The sequence below is a fragment of the Mya arenaria genome, chromosome 15, assembly GCF_026914265.1.
Source record: "Mya arenaria isolate MELC-2E11 chromosome 15, ASM2691426v1".
Lineage (NCBI taxonomy): Eukaryota > Metazoa > Mollusca > Bivalvia > Myida > Myidae > Mya > Mya arenaria.
This window is the reverse complement of record NC_069136.1, coordinates 48634964-48653910: the sequence shown is the minus strand read 5'-3', so window position 1 is coordinate 48653910 and position 18947 is coordinate 48634964. Positions and strand designations below refer to the sequence as shown.

The window sequence follows — 18947 nt, the reverse complement described above, 5'->3', positions numbered from 1 at the left end:
GCCATGCCTTCAGTTAAGGCTAACAGTCACAACCCTGATGCAGTCCTACCATGTCTTCAGTTAAGGCGAAAGCCTTGCTGTGCCTTCAGTTAAGGCTAACAGTCACAACCCTGATGCAGTCCTACCATGCCTTCAGTTAAGGCTAAAGCCCAGCCATGCCTGCAGTTAAGGCTAACAGTCACAACCCTGATGCAGTCCTACCATGCCTTCAGTTAAGGCTAAAGCCCTGCCATGCCTTCAATTAAGGCTAACAGTCACAACCCTGATGCAGTCCTACTATGCCTTCAGTTAAGGCTAAAGCCCTGCCATGCCTTCAGTTAAGGCTAACAGTCACAACCCTGATGCAGTCCTACCATGCCTTCAGTTAAGGCTAAAGCCCTGCCATGCCTTCAGTTAAGGCTAACAGTCACAACCCTGATGCAGTCCTACCATGCCTTCAGTTAAGGCTAAAGCCCTGCCATGCCTTCAGTTAAGGCTTACAGTCACAACCCTGATGAAGCCCTGCCATGCCTTCAGTTAAGGCTAACAGTCACAACCCTGATGAAGCCCTGCCGTGCCTTCAGTTAAGGCTAACAGTCATAACCCTGATGCAGTTCTACCATGCCTTCAGTTAAGGCTAACAGTAATAACCCTGATGAAGCCCTGCCATGCCTTCAGTTATGGCTAACAGTCATAACCCTGATGCTGTCCTACCATGCCTTCAGTTAAAGCTAACAGTCATAACCCTGATGAAGCCCTGGCATGCCTTCAGTTAAGACTAACAGTCATAACCCTGGTGAAGCCCTGCCGTGCCTTCAGTTAAGGCTAAAGCTCTGGCATGCCTTCAGTTAAGGCTAACAGTCATAACCCTGATAAAGCCCTGGCATGCCTTCAGTTAAGGCTAACAGTCATAACTCTGATGAATCCCTGCTGTGCCTTCAGTTAATGCTAACAGTCACAACTCTTTTGAAGCCCTGCCGTATCTTTAGTTAAGGCTAACAGTCATAACCCTGATGCTGTCCTACCATGCCTTCAGTTAAGGCTAACAGTCATAACCCTGATGAAGCCCTGCCATGCCTTCAGTTATGGCTAACAGTCATAACCCTGATGCTGTCCTACCATGCCTTCAGTTAAGGCTAACAGTAATAACCCTGATGAAGCCCTGCCATGCCTTCAGTTATGGCTAACAGTCATAACCCTGATGCTGTCCTACCATGCCTTCAGTTAAGGCTAACAGTAATAACCCTGATGAAGCCCTGCCATGCCTTCAGTTATGGCTAACAGTCATAACCCTGATGCTGTCCTACCATGCCTTCAGTTAAAGCTAACAGTCATAACCCTGATGAAGCCCTGGCATGCCTTCAGTTAAGACTAACAGTCATAAACCTGGTGAAGCCCTGCCGTGCCTTCAGTTAAGGCTAAAGCTCTGGCATGCCTTCAGTTAAGGCTAGCACTCATAACCCTGATGAAGCCCTGGCATGCCTTCAGTTAAGGCTAACAGTCATAACCCTGATGAATCCCTGCTGTGCCTTCAGTTAAGGCTAACAGTCACAACACTGATGAAGCCCTGCCGTGCCTTCAGTTAAGGCTAAAGCCCTGCCGTGCCTTCAGTTAAGGCTAAAGCCCTGCCATGCCTTCAGTTAAGGCTAACAGTCATAACCCTGATGAAGCCCTGCCATGCCTTCAGTTAAGGCTAACAGTCATAACCCTGATGAAGCCCTACTGTGCCTTCAGTTAAGGCTAACAGTCACAACCCTGATGAAGCCCTGCCGTGCCTTTAGTTAAGGCTAACAGTCATAACCCTGATGAAGCCCTGCTGTGCCTTCAGTTGAGGCTAACAGTCATAACCCTGTTGAAGCCCTGCTGGGCCTTTAGTTAAGGCTAACAGTCATAACCCTGATGAAGCCCTGCTGTGCCTTTAGTTAAGGCTAACAGTCACAACCCTGATGAAGCCTGCCATGCCTTCTGTTAAGGCTAACAGTCACAACCCTGATGAAGCCCTGCCATGCCTTCATTTAAGGCTAAAGTCCTGCCGTGCCTTCAGTTAAGGCTAACAGTAACAACCCTGATGAAGCCCTGCCATGCCTTCAGTTAAGGCTAAAGCCCTGCCGTGCCTTCAGTTAAGGCTAACAGTCACAACCCTGATGAAGCCCTGCCATGCCTTCAGTTAAAGCTAAAGTCCTGCCATGCCTTCAGTTAAGGCTAACAGTCACAACCCTGATGAAGCACTGACATACCTTCAGTTAAGGCTAAAGCCCTGCCATGCCTTCAGTTAAGGCTTACAGTCACAACCCTGATGAAGCCCTGCCATGCCTTCAGTTAAACATAACAGTCACAACCCTGATGAAGCCCTGCCATGCCTTCAGTTAAGGCTAACAGTCACAACCCTGATGCAGTCCTACCATGCCTTCAGTTAAGGCGAAAGCCTTGCTGTGCCTTCAGTTAAGGCTAACAGTCACAACCCTGATGCAGTCCTACCATGCCTTCAGTTAAGGCTAAAGCCCAGCCATGCCTTCAGGTAAGGCTAACAGTCACAACCCTGATGCAGTCCTACCATGCCTTCAGTTAAGGCTAAAGCCCTGCCATGCCTTCAGTTAAGGCTAACAGTCACAACCCTGATGCAGTCCTACTATGCCTTCAGTTAAGGCTAAAGCCCTGCCATGCCTTCAGTTAAGGCTAACAGTCACAACCCTGATGCAGTCCTACCATGCCTTCAGTTAAGGCTAAAGCCCTGCCATGCCTTCAGTTAAGGCTAACAGTCACAACCCTGATGAAGCCCTGCCATGCCTTCAGTTAAGGCTAAAGCCCTGCCATGCCTTCAGTTAAGGCTTACAGTCACAACCCTGATGAAGCCCTGCCATGCCTTCAGTTAAGGCTTACAGTCACAACCCTGATGAAGCCCTGCCTTGCCTTCAGTTAAGGCTAACAGTCATATAACCCTGATGAAGCCCTGCCATGCCTTCAGTTATGGCTAACAGTCATAACCCTGATGCTGTCCTACCATGCCTTCAGTTAAGGCTAACAGTAATAACCCTGATGAAGCCCTGCCATGCCTTCAGTTATGGCTAACAGTCATAACCCTGATGCTGTCCTACCATGCCTTCAGTTAAAGCTAACAGTCATAACCCTGATGAAGCCCTTGCATGCCTTCAGTTAAGACTAACAGTCATAACCCTGGTGAAGCCCTGCCGTATCTTTAGTTAAGGCTATCAGTCATAACCCTGATGAAGCCCTGCTGTGCCTTCAGTTAAGGCTAAAAGTCATAATTCTGTTTAAGCCCTGCCATGCCTTTAGTTAAGGCTAACAGTCATAACCCTGATGAATCCCTGCTGTGCCTTTAGTTAAGGCTAACAGTCATAACCCTGATGAAGCCCTGCTGTGCCTTTAGTTAAGGCTAATAGTCATAACCCTGATGAAGCCCTGCTGTGCCTTTAGTTAAGGCTAACAGTCATAACCCTGATGAAGCCCTGCCGTGCCTTTAGTTAAGGCTAACAGTCATAACTCTGTTGAAGCCCTGCTGTGCCTTCAGTTTAGGCTAACACTCATAACCCTGATGAAGCTCTGCTGTGCCTTCAGTTAAGGCTAACAGTCATAACCCTGATGAAGCCCTGCCGTGCCTTCAGTTAAGGGTAACAGTCATAACTCTGTTGAAGCCCTGCCGTGCCTTCAGTTTAGGCTAACACTCATAACCCTGATGAAGCTCTGCCGTGCCTTCAGTTAAAGCTAACAGTCATAACCCTGATGAAGCTCTGCTGTGCCTTCAGTTAAAGCTAACAGTCATAACCCTGATGAAGCTCTGCTGTGCCTTCAGTTAAAGCTAACAGTCATAACCCTGATGAAGCTCTGCTGTGCCTTCAGTTAAGGCTAGCACTCATAACCCTGATGAAGCTCTGCTGTGCCTTCAGTTAAAGCTAACAGTCATAACCCTGATGAAGCTCTGCTGTGCCTTCAGTTAAGGCTAGTAGTCATAACCCTGATGAAGCCCTGCTGTGCCTTTAGTTAAGGTTAACAGTCATAACCCTGATGAAGTCCTGCTGTGCCTTCAGTTAAGGCTAACAGTCATACATTTTAACTCTGTTGAAGCCCTGCCGTGCCTTTAGTTAAGGCTAACAGTCATAACCCTGATGAAGCCCTGCTGTGCCTTTAGTTAAGGCTAACTGTCACAACCCTGATAAAGCTCTGCCGTGCCTTAAGTTAAGGCTAACAGTCATAACCCTGATGAAGCTCTGCTGTGCCTTAAGTTAAGGATAACAGTCATAACCCTGTCAGATAAAGCTCTGCTGTGCCTTAAGTTAAGACTAACAGTCATAACCCTGATGAAGCTCTGCCGTGCCTTAAGTTAAGGCTAACAGTCACAACCCTGATGAAGCCCTGCCATGCCTTCAGTTAAGGCTAACAGTCACAACCCTGATGAAGCCCTGCCGTACCTTAAGTTAAGGCCAACAGTCATAACCCTGATGAAGCTCTGCTGTGCCTTAAGTTAAGGCTAACAGTCATAACCATGATGAACCCCTGCCATGCCTTCAGTTAAGGCTAACAGTCACAACCCTGATGCAGTCCTACTATGCCTTCAGTTAAGGCTAACAGTCACAACCCTGAAAAAGTATTACCACAAAAATCTGGTTGGGGATTAAAATATAGGAGCAGGCGCACAAAAAAAATATTTTTTTACATTTTCAAAAAAACAGGAGCGTTAAATCCGTGAAACGAAATGTCAATTTGGTGTGGCCTAACTTTAAGTTAAGGTTGACATATTGTGACCAAACGTGGTGTATAGGAAGAGTTTATGGAGTCCTTCCAAGGGATTGTGTTTCGGGCCCCTAAGGTCAAGGTCACTGTTACTTAAAATAGAAAAATGGTTGGTACTGAAAAACTTTAATTCGGGTGGACATATTGTGACCAAACCATGGAGTTGCATTCGGGGCCTCTAGGGTCAAGGTCACTGTTAATAAAATACAAAAAAACTGTTGAAAAGTTCTTCTGTCAATCATTGAAAACCTGGTTCCATCCCATTATGGGGTCTCTTGTTTACTTTCTATTTGTCTTTATTATTGCTGTTGACAGGCACATATTACATCATTATTGGGTTCATTTCTAAGACAAAGCGATGTATAGTCGAGCACGCTGTCCTAAGAAAGCCTTTGTTAGACTTAAAATAATTTACATTATACCTCAGGCAGGAGGGTTTCAAAGACCTGACTGTGCCAGACAAGCTTTACATTGATCTGGTATTATGTCTGATTTTAATGACAAATGCAACTTGTGTCTTATTATGGTGATTCAGAAGCTCTTGAAGGGATTTTGCCTGGGAGTGATACTGTCTCAGAGTGTCATTGGCATCTTACTTTCAAATCGGTGAAAGAGCGCTTGATGGAACTAGATTGATAATATACTAGGAACGGCTTCTATATTCAAGGTCATTTAACATGAGGTCTCAGTTTCTTATTTGGATTAAGGTATTTAAAATAACCGATACCATAACTTTTTGCCACTTAACTCGTTTGGATTTCAAAGGCTGGTAGACTTGGCTTACTGAAAAATGAGTCAGTCAATCACAGTTGGTTTTGTGTAGGTGTCGACTACAGTTGGTGTTGTGTGAAGTTGTACTTTGACCTTGGCCATTTGGCTATTACTAAAAATGCACTCAAGAAAAGAAATGTTACTTGAGACACATGACGCCAGAGACAATCTAAACATGTATAGCAGGGCCCACAACTCTTTCTTTAATAATTGTCAAGTTATTCCCCCTCATTTGACCACAAAAAAATACATGAACATTGGCATTTGCTCTGCTGCACTCTAGTTAACTAGGTTTTCACATAGAGACATTAGAATGACTTACTTTGTTGTTGGATGGGCAGGCGGCATCAAACTCACCTATGAAAGTGAATAACTTAAGCTAGGATTGTCAGACATTTCTTGACCAAGATATTATGGATATCTTTCATGAGATTGTGTTTTTGGCCCCTATATGGTTATGGTCAAGGTCACTGTTACTAAAAATAGAAAAACAGTTGAAACTGAATAACTTTAAATTTGACGTGTCTTGACCAAACTTCATATAATATATAGGAAGATATAAAGGATACGTTTCATCGGTTTGCGTTTGGGGGCTCTTAGGGTCAAGGTGAAGGTCACTGATAATAAAAATAGAAAAACAGTCAAAACTGAATAACTTTAGTTAGGGTTGACATATCTTGACCAAACTTCATATGTAGGAAGATATTAAAGATACATTTCATGGGATTGCATTTTCTAGGATGAGGATGAGTGACTAGTGCATGTTGACAAGTCAGAGACATCCCTCTTTTAAAAAGCACTGGTTTCTGAGCAACGATAACTACATGTTTATCACAATTGATGAATATGTTTAGTTATCATTTATTTGCATCCAGAAGGGTTTGTAAAGAGCCCTACTTTCCCTACTTTTTGCTGTTAATATCCCTATTTTACCCTACTTTTTCAAAAAAAATCCTACTTTTATCCCTACTTTTTTGTTATTGGTCACTTGAAAGCCTGTAAGCAAGAAATAAGAACCCAGTTGACATTTCTTACCTAGTATGTGTACAGTACTAAGGCCTAAAAAAAAGGTTTGGTTAGGGTTACATCCTTTTGCAAAAATAGGTACGGTAGGTAGGCTTTTTTTATTTATTTATTTTTATTGGGCTTTATATAAGAATGTCATTTTCATCATTGGAGAATGATGTTAAAGTAATCTTCTGAATAAACCATTCAAGGTTTTAAACTACATATTGAAAAGCAATACAAAAAAAGTTTTTCAATTTTTTTTCAAACTGACTATAAAAGCGGTAGGCCTATTTCCTAGGTAGGGTCGGGTAACCCCAACCAAATGTAATTTTTTTTAGGTCCTAGAATGTTCAGGGAGATTCCTTGCTCAAGAACCCAACTGATATGTCTTACGTCCCATCTCATGGATAGGTCTATGGAAGACGAATATAAAGTTATAGAAGATCGCGCTGGTTATGAGCAAGTACAATACAAGTATACATGATAGATGTTTTATTGTTACGACCTGATAGGGACACTGAGAGTTGTAATCTTAAGTACATGGCAGGAAATTATTGGCACCAGAGAACTGCTTGGATCTTGTCAATGCAGTTCATAAAATTGCAAGGCTTAACGACAAATAACTTGACATTTATACAATGTACACATACTTGGATGAACTGAAAAAGAATACCGCACATACACAGAAGTAGCTTTTCTTAATCTCTTCATTATCCTAGTGAAAAAAGGCGTAGTTTTTTTATTATCTCACAAGTTTGTATTCATTACAGGAGATGATGACCTGATGGCTTACAAGTACAGTCAGGAGAAAACACTGTCCTGGCTTAAGTTAAAGGTGCATACTTAAACTTATTATGATTAGATGATGATGATGATGATGATGATGATGATGCTATACATGTTTTGATAATCTTTATAGTTTGTATAAAACTAAACACATTAACTTCTACCACAAGATTTTGAGCGTTTATGGGCTTTTGTACGTGTATGTCCAATTGTTCTCATATAGTTTATTGTCCATTTTCAGACAGAGAGGCTGAGCCGAAGCCTATCTCAGAAGAATATCTGTGTATCTGGAGCCAGGGCTGAAGATCTCGTTCATAGCAAGGCAAATCATGGTGGGTTGAAGGATAAACAGTCAGATTTCATGAAAGCTCAAAATAAAGCTTTTCTCTGATCTTCGAACTAAAAAATTCCCTATTATTAGCTTTGGCATTAAATGTCAATCTTGGCCACAATGGCATGCAAAAAGCAGGCTAAGAAGTGGATGAAATGAATTAAACATTACAGCCAAATGCTCACAGAAACCTTGGATCATACAATACATATGCATACTTGAGGATATTCCAATGATCCTGGCTAATGCTACTTTGGCTGATGTTTTTGCTATGTTATGCCCAATGTTCTTGTTTTTTTATCAAGATTTTTCTCAAAGCTTTAAACAGAATGCCCTTTAAAGGTCTGAATGCTTTGTTTGCTCAGAAGCATCAAACTTAGTACTTTTGTATATTGAAAAAACAACAGTCTTTTCAAAAATTGATAAGGGACCTATTATGTAATGTTTTTTACCACTGTGTCCAATTACACATACCAGGCTTACAAATGAACACTAAACAATGAAGAAAAAAAAATCTGTGACTAACAAGAATTGGACTAACATTCTTTTTAGCTCAGTGTTTCTTTTCCCCATTTCAGAGTTCCCACTTACTATTTTTCTCAAGGGTAAACTAATACCCCCTGGGTACAAAAATTGGGGTTAAAATGCAATTTTGGGGGTATGAAATAAATAAATATTTAAAAAAGATATATTAAAAAGTTACATTATAACAAATTGTGAGTTTTGTATTGAAGTTACAACTTTGTCAGCGTCGATTGCATTCACATTTTTGATGCAGACGGAATTCCCGTGTGTAGGTTAGTAAAAATGTTTCTCTGCTTATCATTCATTTCCTCAAGCGTAAAATGTTATAATCTGTTAACACTGTAATGACTTCACCAAGCAGAATCTGGGGTTTAGCCAATTAATGTCATGTCTATTTTTAGAACGCAGTGTGGGATTCCAATGAAAATGATTTTCGCATGCGCGCGATCTCGTACCAGTTGAAAAATGTTTGCGTGATTTTTTTAGAAAATTTGCGTGGTTTACGTAGTATTTTAAATGAGTGGGAACTCTGCCATTTTGTGAATGGAGCAAGGGCCCTTAGAATTGTGAAAATAGCAACTAACCACCTAAAATTGTGAACTCATTACCATTGTATATATTTCAAATAAAGAAGTAAAGGAAAAAATTTTTTTTAGATCATTGATTGGAATAAATTGAAGAGAATAAGACTGCATTTAATCATTATCTGTATTAGTTTTACTTGTTTAGTGGGATATAAATCAATATATTTTAGGTTTGTGAATTTTGAGTCCAATAGTTGGGAAATAAGTATACTTCTTGGGGATTGTGAATCAAAGAAAACGATAGTAAACAAGCTTTGGCATTTGCTTTTTATGATAGTAAACAAGCTTTGGCATTTGCTTTTTATGATAGTAAACAAGCTTTGGCATTTGCTTTTTATGATAGTAAACAAGCTTTGGCATTTGCTTTTTATGATAGTAAACAAGCTTTGGCATTTGCTTTTATGATAGTAAACAAGCTTTGGCATTTGCTTTTTATGATAGTAAACAAGCTTTGGCATTTGCTTTTTATCAATTTATATATATATATATATATTTTTTAACACTGTTTCAGAGGAGTACCTGCGTTACGCTTTTGGAATTGTGTCGGACTACCTTCCCGTCGACCTTGCTTCGAGACTGAGAGAACATCTTGGGTACGTGTTTTAGGGTTTGGATTGACTTGTTTTCTGTTTGGATTTAGTGTGTGTGCTTTTTCTGACTTTTTTTTCGAAAAGTAAAAATAAAATTCCTTATAGTTTATTTATTACTTCATATAAAGTGAATTCCTAAACTGTTTTAGAATGGAAGAATCGGTGAATTCTTAAAGACACAAACTTAATCAATTTCTTTTCCCCAATCAGAAAGTTTACATTCCCAAAATGTTGCAAAAAACTAGTTTTACCAAGGACATCTGTATGTCATTGTTCTGTTCTAAAGTATGGGAGTGGTTCTACGACACATTTACCTGAATGATGGAGAGTAAAACTGGTGATTGGCTATAAAAGCTCTGCATTGCTTTGTTTCTTCATCATGATTGCGGAACATTTTTTTTTTATGTTTCCTAATGAATATTAGTATTACATTTTCCATAACTTTGTTACATTTACAGTATACAGTTGTTGCATGGACATTTGTGTAACAGTCAATCTGTTGTCCCGAGGTGGAGGGAATGACTTCTGAACTGTTGTCTCGAGGCCTAAAGGCCAATGGCAACAGTTTGGAATATCATACCGGACACCCATGGACAAATTCAGTTTGACTGTTACACAAATGTCCATGCAACAACTGTTTATAGCTCTATATACAGAAGAGCTTATGGGACGGTAATGTGTACGTAGTATGTGAGTCCATGTGTCTGTAAACAATTTCTTGTTAACGCAATTCAGTCTTTAGTTTTGATTGTATCTCGATGAAACTTGTACAGCATTTAGATATCAATTAGAGCTTGGTTCCTTTCGAAAACCAGCCATATCCGCCCAGGCATGCCTAGATTATGGGCCTTGAAAGTTTTATAAAAAAATGATATTTTTAGTTAACCTATTTTTAACCAGGTCTGCATGAGCAAATTCTATTTTAGCCAAGTTTACATGTACATGTTAAAGTCAAGTCTAGGATTAAGGGAGACGATTTGTTTTTGGTTCTGCAGTTGATTTTGTGAATTTCTCTGCCTTGTTCTTGTTGAAAGCCCAAAGGCCATTTTTTAGCCTCAAGTGTCTGTAGTTCGCGCATTCATCTTAACAAAATTGGTTGTAAATGTTTGTTCAAGTTATTCACTTGGGGTTATTACTGGCCACGCCCAGGGTTCACAGGTTTGGTAAACTTAAATTGGGAAAGGTTTGAAAATCTTTTTGTGTGTTTGTGCATCCATCTCAGCACAATTGCTTGTGGATGTTTGTTTAAATTATGCCCTTGGGGTCATTACTGGCCATCCCACGGGGTTCACAGGTTAGGTATACTTAAATTGGGAATCTTTTTGTCGGAACCAGCTTTGCAAACACTTGCTATTTTGAATAAGGCACCACAAGGCTCAAAATATGCCCCTGGGGCTAAAGCTGGTCCCACCCCTTTTGACCTTTTTTATTCTTAAACCTTCAGCAATGATATTTAGACCATGTCTACAATTTTGCAAATGAGCATCAAAGTTGTCCTCGGATGCCCTAATGACTTTCACCTTTTGACCAACCTTTTTTTAATTTTTAAAACTACAGAAATTTTTACTATGAGTACAGTTTTGAAAGCCTTTTTTTTTATTGTCAGATGACCTTTACTTGGCACATATTGAAATAGTTCATGCAACTAATCTGCTTACAATACTTTCTAGGCTCAGATGTTGAACATGCAACGTTTTCAGGTAACCCAAACACAAAACATGAACTATATGTCTGTTGCCTTTTACCCATACATATATGCTCTGGATTAAAAATGACCACAAGAGCCATGCCAGTAGAGCATAGGCCCTTTTGGGCCTCTTGTTTTATTACCCAGTAGAGCATAGGCCCTTATGGGCCTCTTGTTTTATTACCCAGTAGAGCATAGGCCCTTATGGGCCTCTTGTTTTATTACCTGATTGTATATTATTGTTCAAACACGAAAAGATAAATACTTTTGTAAAGCAAATATATTTATGTTTATATAGACGATTAAGCGCTTGAAATTTCTTGGGTATTCTCTGTGAACTAATTAAAATTACAAAACCAATACTTAAAATTCAAGAGTTTAAAAAATAAATTATGCAGTTTATTTTTAGAATCTCGGTAAAACCCATGATGTACCTATGACGTAGCCTCAAGCACGGGTAACAGTTCATACTGTTAACCAGTCAACAGTTCAGAACTTTGTAATGTTGATTACTATTTGTAAAATAGTCGAAAATAGTGAATTACATTTATATAGGGCATCGGGTAATAATTGAAATTGTTCTATTATCATTTCAACACTTATCAGCATTCCATTTGTAAAGTTGGATTGTTTTTCAATTAAGTAGATAATTATCTGAACAAGGTAATATATCTTTCTCATCATAAGTTTGATACATGTATTTTTATGCCATTTTAATTTTTAGAATACCAGCTGTGATTGAGAAGAGGCCTTCAGATGCTGCCAATCCACCATCTAAGGTAAGGTTGCATGTTTAACAGTCTGTTGTGCAAACTCTGATTAGGGTGCTGTATCAGCAAGAATGCTTGGAGTGATTTTGTATCGAGGAGATATTTTAAAGAGTAGAACTGCACTGCTAAAAATCTCTCCTGGCTTAGGTATGAGATCAAACTTAGGATTTTACTGTACTGTTGGAAGTCACTCCTAGGATTCTACTGTACTGTTGGAAGTCACTCCTAGGATTCTACTGTACTGTTAGAAATCACTCCTAGGATTCTACTGAACTGTTGGAAGTCACTAGGATTCTACTGTACTGTTGGAAGTCACTCCTAGGATTCTACTGTACTGTTAGAAATCACCCCTAGGATTCTACTGAACTGTTGGAAGTCACTCCTAGGATTCTACTGTACTGTTAGAAATCACTCCTAGGATTCTACTGTACTGTTGGAAGTCACTCCTAGGATTCTACTGTACTGTTGGAAGTCACTCCTAGGATTCTACTGTACTGTTAGAAATCACTCCTAGGATTCTACTGAACTGTTGGAAGTCACTCCTAGGATTCTACTGTACTGTTGGAAGTCACTCCTAGGATTCTACTGTACTGTTAGAAATCACCCCTAGGATTCTACTGAACTGTTGGAAGTCACTCCTAGGATTCTACTGAACTGTTGGAAATCACTCCTAGGATTCTACTGTACTGTTTGGAAATCACTCCTAGGATTCTACTGTACTGTTGGAAATCACTCCTAGGATTCTGCTGCACTGTTTGAAATCACTCCTAGGATTCTACTGTACTGTTTGGAAATCACTCCTAGGATTCTACTGTACTGCTGGAAATCACTCCTAGGATTCTACTGTACTGCTGGAAATCACTCCTAGGATTCTACTGTACTGTTTGAAATCACTCATTGGATTCTACTGTACTGTTGGAAATCACTCCTAGGATTCTACCGTACTGTTTGAAATCACTCCTAGGATTCTACTGTACTGTTTGAATCACTCCTTGGATTCTACTGTACTGTTTGAAATCACTCCTAGGATTCTACTGTACTGCTGTAAATCACTCCTAGGATTCTACTGTACTGTTTGAAATCACTCATTGGATTCTACTGTACTGTTGGAAATCACTCCTAGGATTCTACCGTACTGTTTGAAATCACTCCTAGGATTCTACCGTACTGTTTGAAATCACTCCTAGGATTCTACTGTACTGTTGGAAATCACTCCTAGGATTCTTGATGAAACAGCTTAACATTTTGAATGGGCATACAGTGGGAATAGTGAAATTTATTTTTTACATGTGCACCTTCTTTTAAATTTGCTGCATTATTACTATACAATATTTGTTTTACTACAAACAATTAAGAAATGTTATGAAAATGAAATTTATTTCAGCGTATCAAGCTTGAGGACATTACACCAACTGAAGACTACAGCAAGAACGTTGTACTAGAAAAAAAGGACTCCAAGGTTTACTTATTAATATTGATATTGTAAGGACTGCTCATAATAACACCAACCGCGTTCAGCTGGGCTCTTTTGACTTACCAGTGTAAAGGCAGACACAATATATACCATGTATACCATGAAACTGAGTTACCCTGATTCAGTATATTATGAATCCAAACTTCACTTTAGCCTGTTTGTATCTGCATTTAGTTTTCCACATGTTTTTTTAAATCTGAAGGCCGCCAGACTAGTAGAGAAAATACGAATAAAAGTGTCCTTTAATATTTTGTTTTCTTTTTAATTGATATTACTGGGTAGATAATAAGCAATTTTGTCATATGGAAACTTAGACTATTAGATAGCCAAAATCTAGGTGATGCTGCAGTAAAAATATACATGAACAGTTTTTAATAAGACAATACAAATTCTCTAATTTAAAAACTAGTTTTTCTCTAATCTTTGTTTTTTAATCAAAATTTGTGAATTAGGTTTAAGAGTATATGCTCATAATGTTGATGGATACACAAAACAGATGTATTTAAACACATTGCTAAGTCATAGAAGAACATGCCTTTGAAATATTCAAATGTCAAAAACTAACGAGCAAAAACTATGCAATAAGAACACATTGAACTGTAGAATGATACACCTCGGAGAAATCATCGGAAATTGTTTAACAAAACATTACACTTCAGAGAAATCGTAGAAAATTGTATAAAAAACATTACAGAATGAGGTTTTAAATTTACAGTAATGACTCATGAATTTTGGACTTGATTTGGATAAGAAAGCGGTTAAAGTAACTTGTGAATATTTTAAGAATAAAGATATTTACGTGATATATTGTACACTTATTTACAATGACATGTTATATGCACAAATGTTATTAATTAGCAACTTTCTGCTTGCGACAGTCTGTGCTATAATTGTACCTGAGGCTTGTAAAATCTTGGCAAAATCTCTTCTTGGCTTGCTAAAGAACCAATGTGATGTACTTTTTGGCATTGTACTTGTACAGTTTGTGTAAATACCTTCAGGGCCCTGTTTCGTTGAAGATCGTAAGGCTTAAGATTGTAAAATTCCAGGCATTACCCTGTTTTTGGCATACACGGTGTTTCAATGAAAATATCGTCAGAATTTTTATCAGAATTTTTTTTTTATATAGGTTTTAACAGTACATTGATGGTTGTGACCCGAGCAATTTTAAGCAACTTATAGATAATACTCAAAAATAAGATTTAACATATTTAAAAAAATTGTTTTAATATACCAAAAAGGATGAACAAATGTCGAAAACAATAGATCTTATGGAGGATACCGTGTTTAATTTGAAAGAAATGTGCAGAAAACACTGTATTGCTACTTTATGAGACCATAGTAGATCACAGTAAATCTTTTAGCATTCACCAATCATTTAATATTTTTGAGTTTTCAGCTATAAAATACACAAATATAATATTGTTAATAGTAATTAATACTTTCCATAAAGTGCATTATTTAGTAAATATTTAAGGGGTTATCACTCAAAATGTATGCATGTTTTACATGAATATGTATTGATTTTGAATAAGAGTGTCACTTTAAGGTTCATGACTTAGATATCTTATTGAACATAAATATATTCCCAGGGTAAACAGACAACAGCCCAGAAGAAGCTGGAGAAAACTGACAAGACGGGAATGAGAAGTCTCACGGCATTCTTCTCTCCCAAACCCAAGTCCTAGAACTGCACATATAGCAGGAGGCACAGTGAAGAGTTAATCTCTTTACTTATGCGGTATAAAAGTGTAAGACTGAAGGGCTTGACATTGGGCGGAATGTTTAGAACATTGTTAAAGTTAACAACGTGATTTTGAACAACATTGTCGTTAACTTTTAAACATGAAATTGATGATGATGTGTTAATATATTAAATTTAAACAAGTACAGCTGACATGTGTTCTTAGATCTAGTTAGAAATGCTGCAGTTCACATGTGTATTCTTTAATACGAGGGCAGTACAGATTTTTAAAGTGAACAATCATGACTTTAATATGGTTGTTAATTTTAGCAAAGTTCTGAGCAACTTGACATTGTGGTGCTTTACAATTTTATGAGTTGACTATTTGTGATTGATTTATTGTTGAGAGGGATTATATTTTCTTGCCGTATTTGTTTCAAATGTTAATTAATATAATCTATGATATGAAACTGTTGGAATTTTACGAAGACTTTTGCTAGAATAGTTTAGTTTTAAAGAGCAAATTAGTACATTATTGTAAAGTGTTAACTATTAATTCATTCAAGGCCACAACAGTATAATTTTAATACCCCCAAAGGTTGGCATATTAAAATCGCACCGTCCGTCCGTCTGTCCGTGTGTCCGGCTCAATAACTCGTGTCCGGACTGTAACTTTCCCTTGTATGGACAGATTTTAAGATAACTTGCCACACGTGTTCCACATACCAAGATGACGTGTCGCGTGCAAGACCCATGTCCCTACCTCTAAGGTCAAGGTCATACTTAGTGTTTATTCACAATGGAGTGCTGCATATAGGACATAGAGTATAAGTTGTCGTGTCTGTGCAGCAACTTTCCCTTGTATGGACAGATTTTAAAATAACTCGCCACATGTGTTCCACATACCAAGACGACGTGTCGCATGCAAGACCCGAGTCTCTACCTTTAAGGTCAAGGTCACACTTAGTTTTTATTCACAATGGAGTATTGCATATAAGGACATAGAGTATAGGTTGTCGTGTCCGGGCTGTAACTTTCCCTTGTATGGACAGATTTTAAAATAACTTGCCACATGTGTTCCACATACCAAGGCGACATGTCGCGTGCAAGACCCGTGTCCCTACCTCTAAGGTCAAGGTCACACTTAGTGTTTATTCACAATGGAGTGCTGCATTTAAGGACATAGAGTATAGGTTGTCGTGTCCGGGCTGTAACTTTCCCTTGTATGGACAGATTTTAAAATAACTTGCCACATGTGTTCCACATACCAAGACGACGTGTCGCATGCAAGACCCATGTCCCTACCTCTAAGGTCAAGGTCACACTTAGTGTTTATTCACAATGGAGTGCTGCATATAAGGACATAGAGTATAGGTTGTCGTGTCCGTTCTGTAACTCTCCCTTGTATGGACAGATTTTAAAATAACTTGCCACATGTGTTCCACATAACAAGATGACGTGTCACATGCAAGACCCATGTCCCTAACTCTAAGGTCAAGGTCACACTTGGGTGTTTATTCACAATGGAATGCTGCATATATAAGGACAAAGAGTATAGGTTGTCATGTCCAGGCTGTAACTTTCTCTTGTAATGACAGATTTTAAAATGACTTGCCACATGTGTCCGGCATACCAAGACGACATGTCAAGTGCAAGACCCATGTCCCTACCTCTAAGTTCAAGGTCACACTTTGTGTTTATTCACAATGGAATGCTGCTTATAAGGACATAACAGTGTAGGTTGTCAAGTATGGGTGGTATTTTTTTATGTTTAGAGGCAATTTAAAATAACTTGCCATATGTATTTGACACGTGAAGGCAAGATCAACTTTTCATGTACTGACCTTGTTCATAGGTCAATGTCACATTCGGGGGCATTCGTCACATACTGTGACAGCTCTTGTTTGTTCTTCGGATTTTGACGGTATTAAAGCAATAAGAGCAAGTGAGCGAAATAAAAAAAAATCCATCTTGTTTAAGAACAGTAGCTTTGAATATTTTTTGTACATATTTTTGTCATATAGAATGATAATGTATTGTATTTTTTATAAGTGTAACTTTAAGCAAATTTCCCACAGAATGTTCATTTTAAATAACTGTTTCAGTTTCTCAGGAATGAAATAAGAATTAGAATGGTAAAATAGAAATAGAAGGTTCGGTAAATCCTTCGAACGAAGCATTTATTTGGTGTGGCATTATTTTTACTTTTTCGTATCAGTGCTAGCTATTTTTGCATTAACAAGTTCATTTCAAACTTGTCTGATTTTCCAAGGAAGAGTAGTGGAGATTTTGTAACAGCATTGATGACTGCAGTTAATTGTTTGTGGTCTTCAATTACTTAAACCTTTGCCATTACTGAAACACATTCAAGATATTCATATAAAACTTGAAACTCATATTGCCATTGACAATAAGCAAGCAAGGCCCATAACTCTGGCTTTTAATTGTTGAGTTGTTTCCCTTGTTTGACTGAAAGTAAAATAACTGACAGTGTTTTTCCGCGGTGCTCTTGTTTAATTTAAACATATTGTGTTCAATATTTATATCAACAATCAGATTGCAACATTATATGTTTTACTATCACATGATGGATTAAAACGAAAGCAAAGCTTATTCTACTTCTCTCAAATAGCTCTTGTTTGAAGCGCTTTGACCCATTGTTGTTATTTAATTCAATGATAAAATGGTGTTATTGCTATTTGTTGTCTCATAACTACAGTACATTTCAGTTTGATATTTATTCAGTCAGATTGTTAAAATGCATATAAAAATATCTTTTTACAAGAATACTAAGAAAACTATCAAGCCATGAATAAAAATTTTAATAGTTACGGTATTTGAGAAGGTGTTTATACTCTATCCCCCCCCCCCCCCCCAATAGACTGGCAAAAAGACCCTGAGCTTCTATTAGGACATGTGCATCCATATAGACAAATACGGTTTATGAAAATACCTTTCTGTCGCTTAGCTCTTTACATCAGCTACCAAGTTTCATTACTATCCATTACTCCTAAATAAGTTATAGGTCACAACCATTTGCAGCTAATCTGTAGCTCACAAGTGCTCAAGATGGGCTTCTAGAATCGGTCCTTGTCAGGTGTCTGTCGCTCCATATGTCCGTCAACAAGTCAACAATTGCTTATACTGTTTATTTTTAGTAACTGTGATGATGACCTTGAGCCCCCCACCCTCCCCCCCAAAGACCAGGGGTTTAATGTAGAATCTAATTCAATCCTGATTTCAATATAAGTTCTGTTATTATTGGAATAACACTGTTTAATTCTTAACACTTTTTATACCCCTACCACTTGGTGGTTGGGGTTATATAGGAATCACTTTGTCCCATCCGTACATAGGGCCCTTTGACATCTGGACAAGTTTACTTTTCTCCAACATTCCATATCCTTTTGAGGTATAGACTCCAAACTTTATACACATATTGACTGTTTTGAGAAGTGCTGTGCGAAGAAACATCGAGATTTTCTGGATATCTAACTTACATATATTCACAAGTTTGATTGAGTTACAATCATAACCGAGGACTTTGTAGTGTTAACAAGCAGTTGATTAGGTACACAACCATGGACAACAAGCTATTACATATGCCTTACGAAATAGTATGTAAATTTCTTATCCAATCTTCACCAATATCGGACAGTAGTTGAATATTGATGAGACCTCGGTTCCTTTCGAAAACCAGACAGATCTGCCCATGCATGCCTGTATAATGTCACAATTGCCATAATTTGAGCTGGTGAACACAAAAGAGCATTCATTTATTATTCGATCTTAACTTGAACAGTAGTTTAGATATAACTAAATCATGGTTCCTTTCGAAAACCAGCCAGGCCTGCCCATGGTGGATTGAATTAGGCCTAAAAAAAAAATACATTTGGTTCTGGTTACCCGACCCTACCTACGGAATAGGCGCCGACCCTACCGTTTTTATAGTCAGTTTGAAAAAAAAAAATGAAAAACTAAAAAAAAAAAAAAAAATCGTTTTTTTTTT

At 38.3% G+C, this 18947-nt stretch overlaps 1 protein-coding gene across 1 annotated transcript in view; it reads left to right on the top strand.

Moving 5' to 3' along the window:
* Window positions 1-17769, top strand: part of LOC128218719 (ribonuclease H2 subunit B-like) — a 36908-nt gene extending 19139 nt beyond the window's left edge. The window contains exons 6-11 of the mRNA XM_052926406.1: window positions 7278-7342; window positions 7535-7625; window positions 9245-9326; window positions 11735-11789; window positions 13165-13239; window positions 14847-17769. Of these exons, the coding sequence (XP_052782366.1) occupies window positions 7278-7342; window positions 7535-7625; window positions 9245-9326; window positions 11735-11789; window positions 13165-13239; window positions 14847-14942 (464 nt within the window). The 3' untranslated portion in view covers window positions 14943-17769. The remainder of the gene's footprint in view (window positions 1-7277; window positions 7343-7534; window positions 7626-9244; window positions 9327-11734; window positions 11790-13164; window positions 13240-14846) is intronic.
* The last annotated feature ends 1178 nt before the right edge of the window (window positions 17770-18947 follow it).